Below are 21,386 nucleotides of genomic sequence, written 5' to 3'. Positions count from 1 at the left end.
ATATATATATATATATATATAAAAATAAACCGTGTTTTGCGTTTCCACTGTGTTGGCTGGCGCGGTGCTCTCCTGCCCAGCAATGCCACGCTATCTGAGAAGTTCATAGTGACATAACTCTACACTGAGCGCTGCCAACAACTTCTATAAAATGTTCTTCAATCTATGCAAGGGTTTTGCTACTGGAAAAACTAGCAAGACTTATTAATTTTGCTCCATGCATTATATCTAAACTTAAATCTGAAGAACCATAACAGTGCACCTATAATTAGGAGTACTCCTATGTGGGGGTTGTCTATAAGGGTTAATGTAAGCAAGTCTTTTTTTTCCCAATTATAAACTGTCCATGATAATCCCACTTATTATAATCCATGGTAATTAATTGTTAAGTGTTGGCTTCATGTGCTTCTTTGCCGTCTTTCCATTATATTCCTCTACGTCACTCACAGGGCTAACAAATAAGATTATTGGATTGGTTCTTGTTAGAATAACTCACCCTGTATTTGTTTGATTAAACCTGATTGGCAGGCCTTTGTTCTTAATCCTGCTCCCAGGGTTGAAGTGTTCATTTCTCTTCACTCCAGCTCCATGTTCACACCCCCACTCTAGTCATGCATGAATCCCCAGGAGTGCTCTGGGCAAAGGGGGGGGGGGGGGGGGGGGGGGGGCTTGGCTCTGCTTAACATAGGCTTTGATCTTTGCATTGCAAAACATTTTATTCCATGGCTTAGATTTTCAAGTGTGGAGCTAAAGCTTTGTGTACCTGCATTACATTTTTTGTTGTTATGTCTCTGGGTTTAATTGGTATCGGTGTTGGCTGTGAAGCTGATAGAACTGTATGAACATGCTCTTTGGCCACGCAGTGTCCTTAAAATGCGGAGCTTCGGCAACTCTTGCTTCCAATCATGATGAGTCTGGTTGTAGAAACCTTAGCATGTAAACTGATGGGTGTAAGAGAATCTTAAAGAATGCCCTAGGTAATATATAGACAGAAAAATATCCTCAGGGGGTCAATGCCTCATGTGTAAACTGGATGACCCAGAAGAACCAATTCAAAACCCACTGACCAAATATCGAGTGCAACTCAACACCAGCCTTGCCTTGCACCCCTCCACTGCCAAGCTTCATGTTCTGAGGTGCAGAGCCTGAAATAGACCCTCTTCCCTCACCCCAGAGTCAGGAGGCTACATTATTAAGACACATCTTTATAACTTCAGTGACCTTCTTACGTAGCGTCTAACTGAGATGGAGGCCACCGCCATTAAAGGGGCACATTTCACCAATTTTACACAAGTTTTACCTATACTACAAATCACTAAAAGCCAATGTATCTCAGCCTCTGCTGCTTTCTTTCGTTCCTTTAACAACATCAGTTACAACTGCAGCTTCATTCACAGAAAACCGTCGGTAAATACAGCACTTTCTCCCATTTCTGATCTGCCGTTGTGGAAAAGTAACTGGGCTGACTGTTTGGTGGTTTCTGGGAGGTATTGGATGTGAGTTGCTGAAACTTTTGAAAACACACTCCTCTCTGTTAGCAACGGCCGTTTAATTAAGTTGCTGAGTTATTTTAGTCTGGAGGGAGGTAGTATGTTATAAAGTTTATCTGTAAATCACATTAAGAAATAACTTCATGTCACTTGAGCAAAATACCCTCATGAAACAGTAAATACCCCAAATGTGAGCACTTCAGTTTCTGTTTGATCAGATCAAGACATATTTATTATTTATCTTAATTGTTATGAATTTATTTTTTCCCATCAACAGGTACAATGGATCTTGTGGTGTTGGTGGCATTCACTTCCTGGTTGGCTCCTGCCCTCGGTGAGCTTCCTTTACGTTGAAACCCTCCTGTGTGAATGTGCTGTTCTTCAGTTGCTTCCCCTTTCTGTAGCTTTACTTTTAAGTCCCTCCACACTAAAGCAGTTGATGTGTCTGTATAACAGGATCAGCGTTTGGCAGGGAAATGGTGGGTAAGTTTCCTGCATTGAAGTGGTCACTGGCAATGCATGGCCTTATGAAATCTTTGTTTTTTATTTTTTGGTTTCTGCTGCTGACTTATTTGGCGCGGCTGCTTGCCATGCATTCTTTTTGGTCAAACATGTAAAAAAAAAAAAAGTCTCACTGTTAACATTAGAGCGGTGTTGTTTTCTGCATAATCTCCTTTTAATATTTTCCATTTTATGTCAGTGTTTTGCTGTGAGGTAAAAGCCCATGTCAGAATAGTGTAAATGTTTCCTCACACTGCAGTTAGAATAATCATTTATTCAGACTGCTGCCAGGTTTTCCATTGCTAACACGGGTCCTGGTCTTTGGTTCGTTTCTCTGTGTGTGCTGCATGCCGTCAGTTGAGCCTGATGTTCAGCAGATTTGGCTTCAACAAGGGATTTTATTTATCTTCTCTCTTAGACTTTATTTCCTGAGGCTTGTCGGCACCAATACTGTAACATGTGTTTTTCCTTCATAGATTTACTTTTTATTTAATATTCACTGTCTGATAATGAGGTCAAAGTTAAATCCAGCACTTTTCTCTGCAGTAAATGGGATTGCAAGATGGTGTACAAAATATTACAGAGTTTCAGCTGTATCGTACTCATTCATACTACACCTCAGACCTCACTGAATCACAAACATCAAGGATGGGATTCTTTTACAAGGTGTCAGAAAAATCTCTCAACTTTTAGCACCTGAATTTATGTTGATGAGCCTCTGGGATGAAAGTGGAATTGGCACATGTACACTTCCAAGTCTGCTGACACTTGGAAATGATTTCACAGATTACCATTTCACTGTATTCAACATCAGTTGTCAAGGTTTATACTTCCACAACTACTAAGGTGGGCTGACATTTTAAAATGCTGCTCACAGTCTGTTGAATGTTTTTAAAGAGAGCTGTAAAAGTAACAGATAAATGATGGGAAATGTTGCCTTAGCACAAGTAGAGAAGTATTTATATCACCTCCAATGTGCTACTCCAAGGTTGCATCGTTCTCACTCCAAACACTGGTGCTCATATAAACAATGTCTGCTTTATGTTCTTATTATTACACCAAGTTAACTTGTCTCTAATTATACAGGTTGTTTTCATGATGTTACCGAACATGAAGGAGAAATTTAAGATTAAGATTTAAGATTATTACCGAATACAGTAGACTCTCTAGCAAGACTACAAAGAAGGGGAGGCACCACATGAACGCAGCCAACATGTTTTCCCAGATGGGAGCAGAGGGATGTGACAGAGCAGAGGGGTCTGCTCTTTCCCACATTACTGACAATACACAGATTAACACAGATCAGGGCAGTAGCATAAACACACAGTAGTTAACCAAAGGTATGGAGAGTAGAATCACCGCACTGCATTTCTGTTTATAGCAGGTTTTCTGAAGATGAGATAATTTGATTCTTACTATCTACATATTTATTGCAAAAGTTGGTATATGTGACAAAAATTCAACTCTTCTTATTTTGAAGCTATTTCTGCTGAATTCATTATACATAAATTATTCCTCTTTGTAGGATTATTAAAACCCACCACATGCACTTTTGCTCAGACACAATTTGGGGTTTGAAGGTAGTTTACATATTCTCTAGAGAGTGAATTTGCCCCACTACCATCAATTTAGCCATTTGCTGACATGCAAATGTCCATTACAGACTAATGATTTTTCTTCTTTTTTTTTTTTCACAGCTTCAGCAGCAGATGAGGACAAAGGTGAGTAATATTTGAATAGAAGCTTAGAAAAGTCAAATTAAGATAAGCTGCATACTCATTTTTCGCTCGCACATAAATTGGTACTGGCACCAAACTGGCTAATGGATAGATGAATGACTGATGGCATAAAAACCGCTGAATAGCTGTCATGTGATAAATGCTCTCTGAAGTGTGTCAGTGGGTAAATCTGCTTCTCATTTGTTTCCTCTCTCTGTTCTCTCCCACCAGACTATGACAGTGCTTTTCAGTACGGTAAGTGTTGATCAGATGAACGTGGTCTCTTAATGGCCGACCCTCTACACAGGAAACAGCTGGGAGGTTGAGATGAGTTTGCATTTTCCACTTGTTTTTCTAGAAGTGATGGAAAAATTTCACCCTGAGGCCAAGCTTCTGGGGTAGTCCCACTGCAAATGCTTCTAATCCTGTCCACTGTGCTGTAGGTCTGATGATTTTCACTCCATCCAAGGCCCAAACTGCACAGAAGGACTTAACGTCGGCATTGATGTCTTAATATAATTACCACCAGTTTTGTAGTTGTTATCTTTCAGTTTTTTGGGCAGAAGGCAATTTCTGGTGTTCACCATACCCCTACTGTACCGTTCCAACCATTACTTACATCCTGAGTAAACACTACTACAGCAGTTGTTCCCAGCTTGGGAGTCGGCACCCCTCAGAAGGTCCCAAGATGTATCTGAGAGGGTCACAAGATATTAACAGGAATAAGACAGGAAACACTTGTTTCTGTTAGACAAAATTATGTTAACTTATTTTTATTTACTTACTTATGAATGTACTTTTATCTCCTCATACCTTTATAAAGCCTTGAAGCAACCTGAGGATTACAGTATGACGTTTTTGTCATCTACACAAGTTTCCCGCACTTTGATAAAATGTTATTTAATTAATTGAGAAAAAAAATATTCATAGTCAGTATTAATTTGCTTTATAACCCTTGAAATACCTGTCGTTATTTGACATCTTGGTAGTCAACTAGGCAAGACAATAATTGATGCATGTAAAACAAAGCTGTGACTGTATTTGTTTTGGTAACAACAAACACACTAGATGACGTTAGCATTATAGTTAAAAGCCCATTGGATTACCTCATCACTATAACTCACCAGATATAAAACAAGCAGACCCTGGTCAGATTTCTTTTTCACCATTTTATCTTACTCACTGGTATTGTGAGAGCCAACTACTTTTACAGTTAAAAGTTGACCATAGTGTTTACACTTTTGGTGACTGCAGCTCACAGGAATTTGTGGTGTCCCAACATGACTATTAGGGGGGTTGCAGAATATGTCTGCAATGCCGCTCTTGAATCAAAATGTGGTTAAATGCTTCACAAAAGGCCTCAGAGGGCTTTTGATTCCATGTTATTTTGTAAGTGAAAGTTTTCATACGCTACCATGCATTTCTGCAAGCAACATAAAGCTCTTTTTTTTTTTTTTTAAATTTCAGATTATGAATCTCTGAGAATCGGTGGCCTGGTTTTCGCAGTGGCCCTTTTCCTCATGGGTATCTTCCTCATTGTCAGTAAGTGTTTCACCGCCTTCAGTACACAGCAGATGTGTAACGTCGAGTGTCATCGTCACCACACTGTGATCCCTGTATGTGTGAGTTGACCTCACAGTCACCAAAATTTATACGGTGCTGCAAAACAAGCAGGCTTCTGTTTTCTCTCAGAGGTCTGGTAAGAAGGCATGCGGATGCTTCTTGCACAATCTCTGCACTCAACGCTCTCATGCTCAGTGTATCACAGCAGCCCATTATACCATATCCCTTTACTCGCTCATGGTGTCCTTCCAAGGTTCTTCCTCCTACCTGCCAGTACATGCTGTTACTACCAGTGGTAGCCCTGAAACCAAAACCAGCCAATAAATAATTCATTGTGTCTCTGCCACACTTTCTCTCTGCTCCTGCTAGTAGTTATGAGTGGTGGAATTCACAAAAGTCTAGAAACTACCTGTATAAATAAATTGATACACAATCTGTGATTGAAATGTAATTCAGAGTTTGCAAAAAATCACAACAGTGGAATGGATTGACTGGTCACACATTAAATAGAAGCTAACAGCTAATCATAGATATGAATGTTTTCATTTTTTTAATATATTTTTTATGAAAAAATTCCCCCAATATTACATCTGTGAATATACTTTAATTTTATGAGGTTGTAAAAGTTCAAACTTGATTCAATCAGCAGTTGTGAAGCTGTGACATCAAATGTTACCGAGGCAGAGGCAGATCTTAGAGGCCGAGAATAAAACAGAAGAGAGAGAGACAGTTTATTCTGTAACATTTAAAGTATTACTTTTGGAAAAATTTTATCAATCATTAAAAGCTAGACGCAACCTTTGGCGCCCCCCAGTGTCAAAGTGTGTGAATAAAGGATGAGTGTTACCTTTCAAGATGCTCACAGCTTTATTCTTAGTCCTGTGAGTATGTAGGTCACTGGCTTGGTGTGGTCCAGCTATTTTGTTCGCAGCACCAACTTTCCTAGCAAGTTTACGTCTTGATTTACTCTTCAAGTGGCTATAACATGATACTATGTATCATCATCATCACTAAGTAGCTTCTCAAGAAAGGTTTTGTGCTCGATGACAGAGTCCTCTGTGAAGACAAAGTTAAAAAAAAATGTTTAATTATTTTTAGAGCACTCGGGATGTACTGGCAAATCTGAAACAGGTTCTGGCTACAAAGTTAAACTGGACTTACTGGTGCACATAATCATCTCTTTGTTTTTTATCAACATTAACCTACAACACCTCTCCCACTCTTTGCTTTAAGAGCCTGTATTGGACCCATGCTGAAGTTTTGTGAATATATGAAGCAGTGTAAACACAGCCTCATCTACATTTCTTTCCATAATTTTAGGTGGCTAAAGAGGTTAAATATTAAAATGCTTTTGTGGTCTTACACATACAAATACTAACAAACATTATTCAACACACTGGCTCCTGTATTTTTAGTTGCTGTTTTGCTGTTAGGTATATGAATTTAGTCCTGAGCTGGGGCCAGTAAGCTACGAGCTTACAAGGCCTCTCGAGGCTTGAAACCCAGACGTGCTTATTGGCACAAGCTCAAGACTCAAGACTGTATTCATGTACCCATCAAAGCTTGGAGCAACCTCTTCTTTTGGTACGAAAGGTGGTGTTGGAGGTGCACTGCTGACTGTTTCTTGTGTCCTTTTTGTACAACAACAAAGTGACAGTTGTAGATTTGTATAATTATTTTTCTCGTGTGTGTGTGTGTGTGTGTGTGTGTGTGTGTGTGTGTGTGTGTGAACAGGCCGGAAATGTACCTGTTCAAGTAAAGAAAAGTCACGGTGAGTGAAGCACAAGTCAGATTAAATAAAGCAAATTTGTAAAGAATTTTGTTTGCTTTATAAATGTTTTATTGCACTGGCCCCTTTTTATTCCACAGTTGCAATGTTTCATTAACTGACTTTTAATGTTTCTTTAGGTTCAGGGGTCCTGATGCGGAATCAGGTGTTCCAAGAGGTAAATATTTAATTCCTACCTTTTTTCTGAACAACCTATTTTTCTTCACAAAACAATAATGTGAAACTCTCTCTACAGCTTCGTAGACACAGAGGCAAGGAGGAGTGGAGATCTGGTAAGTGTATTACATCTGTCAAACATCTGCAAATATATTTTCTGCAAAAAGGAAGCCGCAGGAGATTGTTTTAATCTTCTGCCTCTTTTCCACACTGTTACTGACTGTTAGGTGGCAGCAAATACCTTGATCACAGCTGAGGACAATCTTTCCATGAACACATGAAGCTTCTTTTAATGTCACACTGTTACTATGCACCTTTGTGTTTTCTTTTTAATATTTGTGTCACGAATAATGGTTACTAGATAATGTACCAACTTTATTATATGGTAGCAATAGTGTGATTATCATTTGTATTTTTGTGACTTCCAAACTGATGCAAAAACAATAAAACAACAGTTTGAAAATCAAAAAAATCCTTTTTTTCTTCTCTCTCTCTTTTTTTTTTTTTTTTAACACATCTTTATTTGATTTTCTCTGCCATTGGAGGTGGACCAGTGAAGATAGCCTTGTACTGTGCTGCACTCCTGCTTCTGCTGACACTGCAGACAGTTTGGTTACACATGCAGTAGTAACTACCAGCAGTGAGAGTGTGAATGATTTATGCGCTGCATCGTGCAGCTCTTGGAGAAGGCTCTCAACAGTCCTCTTAATTTGAACTGTCTCTGTGTTCAGCGCTGTTTATTGGCAGATTTTCCACTGTAGCGAGCCTGGCAGCCTCTGCGCAGGTAGAAGCTGCATGTGTAGGCTGTATTTTCTCCCTGGAGTTGCAGGGAGCAGACTGACTGCACTGCACAAAAGGCAACACATGAGATGGAGACTGGTGCATTTTGAGCATGCACACACACATTTCTCCAGACAAAAGAAAAAGTGAAGCATTACAAGTAAGAAAATCTAAAGAATAGTGGAGCCAAATACACAATGCACAGACAGATTATAGAATATCTTCTTTTTCACCCTTACAGTAACAACTCCCTCCACACTCACACAGCCCGAACAAGACTATGGTTCACAGATCATTGCTGATAGTGCAGTTATCTTGTCTACTTTGTGGTAAGATAACATTAGCTGTTTGACCAACTATTTATTTTATCAAATGTGGTGAACCTCTGTAACAGTCCACAGCCTGGCAGGATTGTAACTATGGGGAGTACCCCCGGGTTGCACCACTGTGGATGCAATATTTCACTGTGGCCACCAGAGGGATCCTGCTGACTTTATATTGAGGGTTCACTGAGCATCTCTCCCTGCCAGCTTTCTCCTTTCATATCCATTCTTCAGCTGCAACCAAGCAACCCGCAAAATTTCTGGGAGACGGAGCTCTTCTACATCTCTGCTGTGAAGCCATGGCCACCACAGGTTTGATTGATCTTTCCTTTTTTGTAGGCTTTTAAAGGGTGTAACATACAGAACATTAAATAGTTAAGCTATACAGATCGTCTGAGCTTGTTTGGTTAATATATGTGTCATAATTTAATTTAGATTAATTGAATGAATCGTTTTATTTCCATATTGTCTTTATGTAGTTAATTACACTGCAGTATTGTTGCTATTGTGCCAATAAGCCAATTTACTGCTGATGCATGCATCAATGTTAAAACAAAGGGAGTTCAGGAAACTCTTCCCTGGAATGAACAAATGAACAGTATTAAAGATATTTAAGTCTTGTTTCTGTGAAATGAAGCAATCATTGTTGCAGAGGGAAAACTGAGGAAAGAAATAAAAACTGCCAGCTCAGCCACTTGGGATTGAGGGTTCAGCAACATGCAAGCCGCATTATTGACATCCAGATATTCTAACAGTTTGGCACAGGCCGTAGTTGGCAACACACTTATATTTGGTAAATAAATTGGTATATTGTCTTAGTGTAGAAATCTTTAATAAAAGTGTTATCTTGCATTAAAAATTGATTAAACACAGCTGTCATTTCAGGTGACACTTTAAACTCTAACATCACCCTTCACCCTTTTTTTTTTTTTACTGTTTATGCTCCCTCCTTTACTGCTGTGAAGAGATCCCTGTATCCTGCTGCTGCTGGCTTGTAACCCACTTTTCTTGGTGCATCTTTTTCTGCTGAGCAAAGATGCTGCATTGAGCGCCTCGCAGTGGGGGGAAAAAAAATACTCCTGAGGAGTTGTGGAGCCAAGCCTGCAGATCTAGAGCGCTGCAAAGCTTGTCGTCAATTGTGCTGCAATATAAACACACCCTTCAAGTTAATCGCTGTCCTTTGTGCTGAACTGAACATCTTTATTTCTATTTGCTCTATAACTGATCAGACTCTTTTCTTTTGCAGAATCAATGTTTCCGGACCGAAGTGATTTTGATTATGGTAAGATTTACACCATTTACTAATCCCATTTATCAATGTTTAACATATTGCATATCGGTCTTTTGATTACAGCATGTTTAGCTTCTGTGGGCTTGTGTGGTAAAGTCCCATATGGTTTTGTCTTATTTAGATTATGACACATTGCGGACCACAGGGGTTATCCTTGCTGTTATTATGTTTGTCTCTGGCATTTTAATAGCCCTGAGTGAGTATAGACTTTCTTTTGAATATCCCTTCAATACAGAGGCTTTATCAAGTATACATAAGCAATTCTACCTTTCTAACTCATCTATCATTCCTCAAACAGGTAAAAAATTCACAAAATGTGTAAAATCCTCGTCCAAGTAAGACTTGTGCAAGGCTCAGTGGATGACCCGCCTGTGCATGCTGAATGAACTTGACTTGAAGGAGAAACCCAACCAGTGTGGAAAAATATCTTTTTTTCAGTATTGTTCTTTGACTAAAAACGAGTTTCCCACAGCTTTTCCTATCCCTGTCCTGGATGCCTCTTCTCTTAAACCCCCCTCCCCCCCCCTCCCTTTTCTGCATACACAACCCCAAACACACTTCCAACACATAAAAGAGTTTACACAGAACCATGCGTGACTAATCACATGTGGGTAGTGCTTTGATATTTTCTTAAACTCCGTGCTTGTTCTTGAAATGTATGCGTCACACTCCTCATGTGTTGGTAGTGAGTGGGCAGTGTATATTCTCAGCTAATCGCATGCCGCTTGTATGGCCAGACAAGAAGAAAGACAAGAGCTGCTGTTTGAACAGGACAAAAAAAAGTCTGCATATTGGTCTACAGTTATTTCTCAATTCACTCAGAACTCTGTGGCCTCAACTGTTTTTGAATCTTGAAATCCTGATAATGGATACACTTGATTAAATTCAACCCCAAGTAGAAGTTGTGGCCACAGTTTTCAAACTGCACAATCAGTAGTTGATAATCAGTCATCTTGATGAATTAAAATATATATATATATCTACTAATTTCCTTCCTCTATTTCTGTTTGCAGTTCCAGCTCATCTGGTACCCAAATACCAAAAACAGAGGGTAAGTTCACTTGACTGGAGGGAATTGTTTCAGGTCATTATTTTCTTAAAATGCAGTATTGTCATTTTTCTTTCTCTGATTCATGTCTTTTTCTTTTGCAGTTCCTCCTCAAACTGTATAGAAAATATAGTATATACTTGAAAGAGAGAGAGGAAGTCATCACGGGAGCCACGCCAACAAACACACACACGGACACACACCGGTTGTTTATGGCCATTCCTCTTATGGATAATATACCTCTGTTGGCTGGATGATCAATAAACAGGGTTTTCCATCACACCCTAACCTGGTTTTATTGAGTCTCCCACTGAATTCTGTAGAAAGTCCTTAGTGTGAAAAACATCTATCTTTAGATTCTCAGTATTGTGTGAGACAAAATAATAATTAAAGACATACATATAAAATAAATACTCCAACCATGAGACTTGATTAGGCACATTTAATAAGACAAATACAACAGTGGCTGTCTCTCTTCTTTACATTGTACTCTCGTAAAACAATAAAATGAAGAGCATGATTACATATAGACTTGACCATTTTGTATCAATCAACTGCATGCATTAATAAATTGTAACACTTGTCTTTTACCATTTTTTTTTTATTTCTGTTGGTATTTGCTTTATTGCCTTTTAAAGAAAAAAAAGCAATAAAAATCAGCATGACAACTTAACAAAGGAACCAATGGATAGAATTGACCGAACAGAATATCTTATAAAATAAAAATGCTAAAATGATGCAGCCACCATAATATCTTAATGAAAACAAGAAGACAATGTTAAGTAATATATCGCACTTTGAAAATGCTTCTACAAGTATGATGGATAAATCATTGTGTATTGAAGTGTGTTATATTATTAGCAGTTTGTGCTATTTTAAGTTAAGGCAAAGGTATTAAAAATGAAATGATCACCTGTAAAACCGAAACAATGAGGCCACTGTTTCAAATAAAGGTCTTGTCTATTCAACATGATTTTATTGCTTGAAATTATTCTTAAGTGGGTGACATGTAGAAGATATCATAATATTGTTTACTCATGAGACTGATTTCTTTTCTGCTTTACAGGAATTCACAAAATGTCCAATAACAGACATGACACAGATGTGAAAGACAATTCTAACCTTATTTATCATTCAAACTACAGTCAAAGGTAAACCTCATTTCACCTATGACTAAGGTTCATTGTCATGGCAGTAAAGGTCGGTGGTAATGGAGCATGAAAAATAAATACTCCTTCAGTGTGAGGGTACATAACTGCTGTAGAAATGGCAGGCTGGTGTATTTTCCATCCTGCTAATTTCTGTAGCCAGGTGTACTTTGGACTGTTCAGAAGGTGCCCTGAACATTAAAAACAATCAGATGGAACTTTAAATAAAGTGTTATTGTACTTTTGTACTTCATGACTCATGATTAAAATGTACAGTTAGTCAGACGATTTGTCAGCACACTTACTCATGTAATGTCTTTGTGATAAGAAAGCACATTCTTTGTTCATTCGGTTTCAAATACATAACAGTTTTACACAGTAAAGTTTCTTTTTCCATAAAGAAAATAGATACCAAAGGTTAAACACGTAAGTATGATGCATACAGACAGACAGTTAAATTATATGATTGATTATCCTTTGCGTTTTTTTTAACACACGCATTCTTAACATAAGCACACATGCTGACTGAAATCAAAACCATCACTCGGTGTATCAATATGATAACTTATCATGATGGGGGGTTTTGACAAGAGAGTCAGGGGGGTTTCAGGGACATTGTCCTGAGGTCCATACTGACGATTTCATAGAAATCAACATAAAACTGGGAGTGTAGCCTCAACAGAAAATTAATATTACTCCACCTTCCACAGCACCGCTTATACATTCTACTCTTTGAAGAGAACTAATGCTCTTCAATTATGTCCATTTATAAGATTTCATTTCAAAATGTTAAATACCCCATTTTGACAAAAATAAATACATAAATTAAAATTTTAACACTGTCTTTCAACAACAGCAGGAGCAATTTGTGCGAAGGCTCGATGGAGGATATCACATTTTGGAATTAAATGTTTCCCCTCCACCTGAATACTTGAGCTCGAACGTAGAAAAATAAATAAAGCAGTTGATTTCTACAGACATGAAATCACAACTAATTTAAGCTTTACGCATTGAAGCATCATTTGTCTAATCCAATGTGAATTATATCTAGAGATTAATTTGCCAAACTAGTTTGTTAACAATATATAGGCCAGAGACTCCCAGAACCTGATAAGAATAAACTGGATATTCCCCTTCTCAACAGAGGAAACGTCTTAAAGACTCATTCCCTCCAAATGGGGATTACAAGTGATTTAATTCATTCCTGGTCCTGCAAGGACATGTTACGTCGTCGAGAGGAAGCGTTTCGTTTCTTCAGCATCAGCTTGAGCTAGAAATGGAAAGATGAATTAAGATGATAATGAATTAGTCTTGATAAAAACTGAAACAACAGGACTACACAGTGCGAAAGTGGCTGGCTGTTAAAATGATGGGCAGCTCACCTGCTCTCCCTGGAGACCGCTTTGCAGCAGGTGAGCTGGCTGGTCGTTCTCCAGGTTGCGGATACTGGGATCAGCACCCCTGCTCAGCAGCAGCCGCAGGATCTCCTCCTGGTGGGGGTTGCCATGGAGACCGGCTGCCATGTGTAAAGCTGTGTGGCCATGAGCCTATAGCAAAAGTTGGAAAATGCAGCATGACTCAGACTGTTTACAGTCATGTATGTATCCAGTATTTATTGGCACATACACATAAACACACAAACACATGCAGATATAAAATCCAGTTCTGAGTTTCATGTCAGTGTGGAACTCACTTTCATGTTGACAAAGTCTTTCATGTTGGGCAGGGGAATCCTCAGCAGATAACGCACCAGATCAATGTTCCCCTCCTTTACAGCCAAGTGCAGCACAGTCTTGTTACTTTTGATTTCCTGGAATAGGAGAATTGGAAGTGATAAAACATAACATAATGAAACCACAAGTCAAACCGAGATATAGTGTCAAAAAAGAAAGACAAGACAAAAGAGAGAGTGCAGGCTGTGGGGCGGGTTGAGGGCGGCTCCCACTATGACCTCATCATGGTTAGATAAAAACCTGGGCACTTCCCCTGTGACCTGTATATTCATTAAAAAGGTCAGTGTTTAGCATATTGGACTTTGATGCTTCTGTGATCTGCCCATCCTTTCATCTGTTCCTCTCTATGACGGCGAGACAACTCATGTGACATTCAGAAAAGGGAGAGTTGTGCCGTACCTGGCTGAGCAGGGTTGCCCCGGCATTGAGCAGCATATGCACACAGGAGAGCTTCTCTGCTGCTTTGGTTTGAAGGCTAACATCTGCCATCCCACTGGAAAGCAAAGCCTTCATGGTCACGCTGTGAGAAATGGCCGCACAGTGCAAAGGAGTCATACCTGAGGCAAAGAAGAAGAGGCATTTAACATTTCCAGCTATGTTAACACAACTTACCTGTTGGTTAACCATTAGTAACTAGTAAACCATTAAATTACCTTCAAAGTTGCGGGCCTCCAGGTTGACAGCAGGTCTGTTAGACAGAATTGCCTACAAAAAAAAAGAACAAAAAGAAGTGTGTTGTTAAGGTCTGCACAATATAACTAAGTTTTCTAAGCTGCTGTGATGGTCATGTCAAAGTAAGTCAGTCCTACTGATACTTTACCTGCAGAACCCCAGGGAAGCCATAGTGGGCAGCCAGATGAAGGGCAGTTTGTCCTTTAACATCACAAGCATTGATGTCTGTTCCTAACGACAGCAGATCTTGTACAATCTCCGGCTGGTTTGCCGTCACTGCCACCAGCAAAGCAGTCTGCAAAAGCACATTTGTTATACAATTTTGTCCATCTGTGATAAATTAAAATAGATATAGACTTTTGCCAAAAAGAGCAATTTGCACACTTTGGAAGATGTGTGTTTTTTTTTCATACCTTTCCCTTGTGCTCTTTGGCATCAAGCCTCCCTAAACCCCTCAGTGTCTCTGCAGCAGCAAAGGCACATTCCCTGAGTCCCTTGGCAGTGTAGATGTGCAGGATGCTGACAGGACAAGAGCACATAATGAATTAGTTATAAATGAGGCTGGAAAATCGCAGTAATCCCCACAACCAATTTCACACTCGTCCCTACCACAGTTGAATTTGTTTCTTTTCCATTTTATCTGAGGTTCTAATCATCGAGCATGAGTGGCTGACTCATTGTCATTTACAAAAAAAAATCTTTCTAGGATAACCACACTGCGCATGTGGCTCTCACTTTTAGCTTACGACTGAAAATGAAACTCATACGGAAGTAAATAAATAGTGCGCTTACATAGGCGCATTCACACAACACAGTAATATCAGTGGTGGAGAAAATGTGTATTGTTCTGACTCCTCTTTCACAAAATATGCTGAATAGCTAAAGGTTCACAGTAGTGTGCGGTGTGTGTGTGTGTGTGTGTCTGTGCACTATCATTGTAATCTTTCAATCTATGATCTCAAAGAAGAATGAGAAGGCCCATAGTTGCCTTATTGTTCTTGTGTCTCACCAACAGATGCACTTAAACCCACATACTCACACACATGCATTCACTTGTAAGCACTCACGTGTCTCCGTCTTCATCCTGCCCGGTGGCTCTGGTGTAATCCATCCCGCTGAGCAGCATCCTGGCCTCTTCCAGTTTGTTGGCATCCATCGACGAACCAAAACTCAGCTGTGTGGCCTGACTGGGACCCAGAAGTGGCCAAGGTGAAGCCATACTTGGATCTGCGACTGTCATCGGGCACTCCTGCTAAAAAAAAAAAGGATGGAGGATATGATTTAGCCAACAACTCTAAAGTGCGATTATGCACTTACAGAAAGGTAAAAAATGTCCGTTGAAAGTCTGTAACAAAGGGAGTTCTCTTACATATGTCTGAGACAATGCATCTCCAAATACTGGGACCTGCTGCTGTGTGCCATATTCAGATGGCACTGGGAGGCTGTAAGCTGCATAGCTGGATCCTGGATGGCCGGTGTAGTAACTGAGCGTAGGCTCTGGTGCTGGGGTCCACTGCTCATAGCTCACTGCCATGTCTGAGTAGCTGCTTGATGCACCTAGGAGAGAGCAAACTGTTACTCATCACTGATGACTCATGCAGTAGTATTTATACTCTGTTCAGAATTATCTTATGATCAAGATCAAATAATTACAAGGACGAAGCTGGAGTTTCTGTTCTATATATAGCCATTTTAACACATAATGCCTATAAGTTCTAGGTTTTTTTGAAAGTAATTGGACACTTGGCTGCTAAATGTTTCTTGGGCAGCTGTTCAAGCACAAAGTCAGTGTCTCAGAGTTGACTGAGAGTTGAGAACTGCCATTTAGAGTATGAGGTGGAGTTGTCTGTCAATATGCAAGTGTAGTGAAGAAGACAATAATGAGGCTCAAAAATCCATCAGGGAGAAGTTAACGTTAGTTGGTTTTCTAAAAATCAGCAGTTGGAGACCTGCTTCTAAAAAAGCAGGTTGTCCCAGGAAAACTAGAAAATGGCAAAAAAGCTGGTGGACTGAAGCACAGGTCTTGTGAATGACCAGAAACATTTACATGGTACAGAAAAACGCCTTTATGACTGTACATTAAGTCAAGAGATCTGTACAGGATGTAGGTGGACATGTTTCTTAGAGAAGACTTCATGACCAGAGCCTCAGAGAGCATCACCACAAGATGCAAACCCCTCGCCTCCAAAACAGAAAGGTCAGACTGCAGTTCACAAAAACATACATAAAGAAGAAAAGAAAGAGTTCTGGAGCAAATGTCTATGGACAAAAAAAAAACTAAAATCAACTTCTATCTAAATGGATGGATGTGATGGAGGAGAAAGAAACAGCTAATGACCAAAGCGACCACTTCATCTGTCAAACATGGTGCTGGTTCTGTGATGAATTCACTGCTGACAAAGCAGCAAAGCAACAGGATGAATGAAAAGTATACAGAAGCATTCTGTGCCCAGAATCAGTCATCAATGCGTCAGAACTCAGTGAATCACATTTCATTACTCAGCAGGACAATGATCCTAAACATACGGCCAAAGCAACCGCATCTTTTCAGTGTGAAGAGGTGGAATATCTTCGAATGAGCAAGTCAGTCATCTGATCTCAACCTAACTGAGCTGCAGTCTACTTGCTGAAGACTGGACTAAAGACAGAGAGAGCCCGCAACAAGCAAGAGCTGAAGGCGGCTGCAGTGAAGCTCTGAAAGAGCATCTTCAGGGACGATACAAAGAGAATGACGACATCTATTGTTTGAAGACTTCAGGATTTTCCATAAAATATTAACAGTGATACTTTTGGTTTTCTTCACAGTTCTTTATATACTGATGTAGACCTATTCAAATCAAGACCATGAGATATTAATGTAATGTCTGTTATTTTATTTCAAACTAAATGTGCTGAAGCTCAGAGTCTGGTGGACATAAAATGTGTATCTCTGCAAATTCTTATAGAATTCTCACTACACATGTTGAGATAAATTTGTTGTTAGTTTTGGTCTTTTTATGTGAATTGTTCACAGTAAAAAAAAAAAAAAAAAAAAAATAGAATTTCACTAGACATATCCTTTAAGTGTTGTGCAAAAGCTGCCCAGGTCTTACCTGAACAGGTAAACAGTTCTGATGAGGACAACTGCTGGGGAAAAGAAACCAGAAGAAATCATAAACAATCACATCTTTATGATATAATATTTAGTAAGATACTGAGCCCCTCCGTGTGGTGGCTTACTGTAACGGTATTCGGAGGAACAGGACTTGTGCTCGCTGTGGAGGACGTCTCACGCCTTCGCTTCTCCTCCAAGAGTTTCTTCACTGTGGGCAGAGTGCAACACGGCTTCTCCTTTGGAGCTGAAAGAATGACATTTGGTCATGTATCTTGTTTGTATTTGATCAATATCTGTGATCATACATGAAACAATTGGGGCCTTTTTTTTATTATCCATTTATCTGCTGTACGTAATAAAATAGACAGAAATGCTCATCACAATTTCCAAGAGCCCAAAGTGATGTCTTTAGATATCTTACATTTGAGAAGCTGGAACTAGAGAAAGTTTGGTGTTTTTGATTGAAAAACGAATAATCTATTTTACAAAAGTTGCTGATTCTTTTTCAGTTCAGTCATTCAGTTAATCTGTGAAAAGACTAATTGTTTCAGCTCCCTCATCCCATAACAAAATCACAAATTTGTTTGTCCAGTCAGAACAATAAAGCTATTCCCCAGAAAACTGATTATATGAAAAGACAAAAGTTTTTAATGATTTGTAGACAGGCTTGGAGCTTTCACAGCTCAGTGAGCTCTCTCTGTAGTACCATCATTTAGATTATGAATAGCCTCTTTGTGTCTCTGAGATTCTTATTTACTTTCACTGATATATGTATTTTCATCTCATCAAGAGGGGCTTTAAATGCTAGACTGCAAATGTTGGCTGAAAAGTGTGAGACCATAGCAACACAAAATATAAATCATGCTGCAAACTTCAAATCAAAATCAAAAGATTGATTTCATGTAATGCAGGTCTGAACTAATCCTTTTATTGTGATAGTAACACTACAGTTGCTATCATCTTGATGTTGCTGCCTGCTCAGTTTCTCCATGGTGGCATTTTTCTGCTCACCTTCAAACATCAATATCGAATCCATTATACTATGAGTTCACCCCCCCCACCCCTCATATGAAAGTATCATTTCCATTGAATAGGTAAAGGAAATGAGAAAAATAGGAAAAAAATATTACAAAACAGAATTCTGATGTTTCCAGTTGACATGATGTGACCACACAGGGCTGTTTCCTCAAAAACTTCACCCCACAGGTGAAAGATAAAGTGATATTTCCACCCTGTCTGTGGAACCGTAGTACAAAGATAAAGCTCTGACAACAACCTCCTCCATTAGGAACACAGATCTTGCATGTGGCAATGCAAACCAGACAGATTCATCAGAAAACCTTTAGCATGGGATTACCACTGCTTATTTTCTGTGACATCTTCCTGTCTCGCTCCGTTACGCTGACAGAAACGAAAACCACATCCTCCTGCCTCTGGTGTTTCATAGGCACGTCACACCAACACGTGTATTTGCCTTGTGCTTTCTATTGCACCTACATGTCTGGGAGGCAGAGCAGAAGAAGAGTGACATGTTCTCTTGTCACTTCTCTCTTTCGTTTTACTCTGTGAATGTTGAAAGGTGTGGTAAGCCACACAGGGACAATACAGCTCTGTTCACCAGAGCAAATACAAAGAGGGCGTAATTCTGAAAGAAAGAAAAAAATACAAATTCGAACAGTGAGAGAAAAATATGAGTTCATGGATGTGCCTGTTTAGATTTCTGGTGGTTAGTCTCTCTTCTCAAAAGCAATGATCTTACTCTCAGCTGAAAACCCTTGTGCCCCCACCACACAATAAATGTCAATTTGTCAGAGTAAATGACATCAGTGAGAACATTTACTGCCAGCAAGTTTCATTTTCAACTTGCTAAGGTGTTACTATATGTTACTCAATCCTGACTCATTTGATCTTTATGAAAAAGAAAAGCCACCTTTGGCCTTTTCGCAGATGATCTAATTCCGCAACATGTTACTTCACAATTGATATCAGACAGTAGCTGAGTAAATTGCCCGATGATAGAAGTTGCTCAAGACTTTAACAGCTTGATCTGACACATCAGCTGAGCAAAATAGAGATCAGGAAATAGCTTTTAATCACTTGTCCAAGAGTAAGAGGACAACCCAGCCCACATGCACATAAATTATGGGTTTACACTAGCTGTCCCCACACTGCCTTGGGCTATTCTGTGCCATATTCAAATAGGGGTTGTGGAAACCCCTGGACATTGAGTCATGTGCGTGGGAGGCTGGGGATTCCGACAACCTTTCTCTTTTGGCTCAGTCCTCAGAGAAAGAAAGAAGCAGTGGAGAACCAGCTTCCTCATTTTGTGGTTTAACAGACCCAGCGCACACAACAGAATATGTAATAACTTGGGCCTGTGTCAAAGGAGGCATGAACAAAGAAAGTTAAGCGAAGCAAGTTGAGGTGTCACGTCACACAGCTTGCTTGTCTGGCATTATTCAAAAGGGGAAATGAAAACAAGCCTGAAGGGGTGGGGGTGTATCAGGGTTTCCCCAAGTGATATGTGACTCTTGGATTCACCCGAATTGTGCTTTCATTCAGTGAAAACCGAGAGAAGTACATGAACGCATCAGTAAAATGACTGAGTGGATAGTTCTTACACACTATCAGTGGAGCGGTTTTTAATCCAAGATATACAAGATATATACATGTGTTATGGGAAATAAATTATTTAAAACACATGAGGGAATTTCAGTCAGAAGTCAAAATAAAAAATATTAAAAAATCAAATATGGTTGACATGAAGAAATGGGAGTGTAATGTAAATAAAATCTAAATCCAGGTTTTCATTATAATGCTGCCACTAACATAAGTACCCATCAATGAATACAAGTTGAAAACAAGTACAGCTCTCTATATTGTCTTTAACTGCAGTACCTTAAAAAAGTATTAGTTTGAGCTGTCATCATTACCTTACTGTCACACCATTTAACATTAGACTATAAAGCTGGGCTCAATGAAAACATAAGATACCAGCGATAAGGCTTGTCTTCTGCCATAATTAACAAAATAAAAGCACACATACTCACATTTATCAAAGTGCATGTCAGAACCGGTTTTTGCTTTGAAGTCTTCAACAGGTCGTCCTCTGAGCCTCTAATCTGGTCAAAACGGGATAAACTGATTCACACAGCCGGAGGGATCAGTGGTGTTCTGTGACGTTCTGGTTGCTCGGAGTCTGTCTGGCTTGTTGTCTTACTTCTGCTGCTTGTACACACAGAGCACACGTTGTTCCTCATCACCGCCCCCAGCTGTGGTCCACGCCCTCAAGCAGAGGGGAAGCACACATCATGTCAAAGCAGGGTAATAGAATTAAACAGAATTGAACAGAAGGTGAGGAAGAAGAGAGATAAACAGCTATTAGAAAACAATTATTACAAGTATACAAATAAACACAGAAGCACACTGTGATTAGGGGCAGTGGAGGAAGAGGTATTCAGACAGTTTTAGTAAAAGTAGAAACACCACAATATAAAAATGTGTAATCACAAGTAAAAGCCCTGCATTCTAAGTGTTATCCAATTAGAAGTAGAAAAACGTATTTAACCACTAAACATAAGTAAAAGTGCCTATTATGCAGACTTCTACTATAACATTGGATATTTCACTAATGCTGGTTGAAGTTGAAGTAATTATAACAAATTTCAACTAATTAATTGTTTGGTAGTTTAATATCAAGTAATGTAAATTTGATTGGATGATCTTGTGTTTTATGTGTTAAATATCATGTGAAGTATCATATGTCATTTTAAGCTTAATTGTACTTAAGTACATTGAGCTTCAGTGAGTCAGCATGCCATAAATGCTTTCAGTGGGTTGTAATATTAAGTGACATTAAATTAATTAATCTCTTCAATACAGTTTCATATATCAGTATAGGTAATACAAAACAACAGTGGGGATAAGACTAAAACAACAACAGAATGATAAACATTGCAGCGTTAAAATAAAGTTAAAAACATTCGAAGGGCATTTACTTTATATTTATTTATTTACATATTTTCATTGAAAACTTTGATGTTAGCATTTTAGACTTATTAACTAATCATAATATTTTAC

The 21,386-nt window shown here is 39.1% G+C and overlaps 2 protein-coding genes across 9 annotated transcripts in view; one reads left to right on the top strand and one right to left on the bottom strand.

The window, feature by feature from the left end:
* LOC111664951 (FXYD domain-containing ion transport regulator 6-like) overlaps window positions 1-11,627 on the top strand; it is a 12,378-nt gene extending 751 nt beyond the window's left edge. The window contains exons 1-10 of one of the 6 annotated variants that reach the window (XM_087177527.1): window positions 682-1,496; window positions 1,768-1,824; window positions 1,947-1,969; window positions 3,689-3,712; window positions 3,941-3,964; window positions 5,177-5,251; window positions 7,007-7,043; window positions 7,181-7,218; window positions 7,297-7,333; window positions 7,445-7,689. In XM_087177527.1, coding sequence (XP_087033653.1) covers window positions 1,246-1,496; window positions 1,768-1,824; window positions 1,947-1,969; window positions 3,689-3,712; window positions 3,941-3,964; window positions 5,177-5,251; window positions 7,007-7,043; window positions 7,181-7,218; window positions 7,297-7,304 — 537 coding nt within the window. In that variant the 5' untranslated portion in view covers window positions 682-1,245 and the 3' untranslated portion in view covers window positions 7,305-7,333; window positions 7,445-7,689. Of the gene's footprint in view, window positions 1-681; window positions 1,497-1,767; window positions 1,825-1,946; window positions 1,974-3,688; window positions 3,713-3,940; window positions 3,965-5,176; window positions 5,252-7,006; window positions 7,044-7,180; window positions 7,219-7,296; window positions 7,334-7,444; window positions 8,633-9,566; window positions 9,603-9,732; window positions 9,808-10,624; window positions 10,663-10,763 lie in introns of those variants that run through there. The other 5 variants (XM_087177529.1, XM_023419767.2, XM_087177530.1 and 2 more) reach the window with 5 other exon arrangements.
* Window positions 11,087-20,490, bottom strand: nfkbid (nuclear factor of kappa light polypeptide gene enhancer in B-cells inhibitor, delta). Of its 3 annotated transcripts, none has more exons than XM_023419704.2 (12): window positions 20,357-20,490; window positions 17,432-17,550; window positions 17,305-17,338; window positions 15,582-15,769; window positions 15,280-15,464; window positions 14,626-14,731; window positions 14,361-14,507; window positions 14,194-14,245; window positions 13,940-14,097; window positions 13,501-13,617; window positions 13,190-13,354; window positions 11,087-13,077 (listed from the first exon to the last, which is right to left on the bottom strand). In XM_023419704.2, exons 1-12 carry the CDS (start codon window positions 20,370-20,372, stop codon window positions 13,006-13,008), a joined length of 1,359 nt encoding a protein of 452 aa, XP_023275472.1. In that variant the 5' UTR covers window positions 20,373-20,490; the 3' UTR covers window positions 11,087-13,005. The 3 variants fall into 3 exon arrangements, with proteins under 3 accessions (XP_023275472.1, XP_087033652.1, XP_087033651.1); XM_087177526.1 differs by having other exon boundaries at window positions 15,280-15,461; XM_087177525.1 differs by having other exon boundaries at window positions 17,305-17,335.
* Window positions 20,491-21,386: the final 896 nt, after the last annotated feature.

This window comes from Seriola lalandi, unplaced genomic scaffold (genome assembly GCF_002814215.2).
Source record: "Seriola lalandi dorsalis isolate HSWRI2012SDOR001 ecotype SW California unplaced genomic scaffold, Sedor1 jcf7180002054609, whole genome shotgun sequence".
In the NCBI taxonomy this organism is placed as follows: Eukaryota; Metazoa; Chordata; class Actinopteri; order Carangiformes; family Carangidae; genus Seriola; species Seriola lalandi.
The sequence above is the reverse complement of the archived record's forward strand: the minus strand, read 5'-3'. Positions and strand labels throughout refer to the sequence as shown.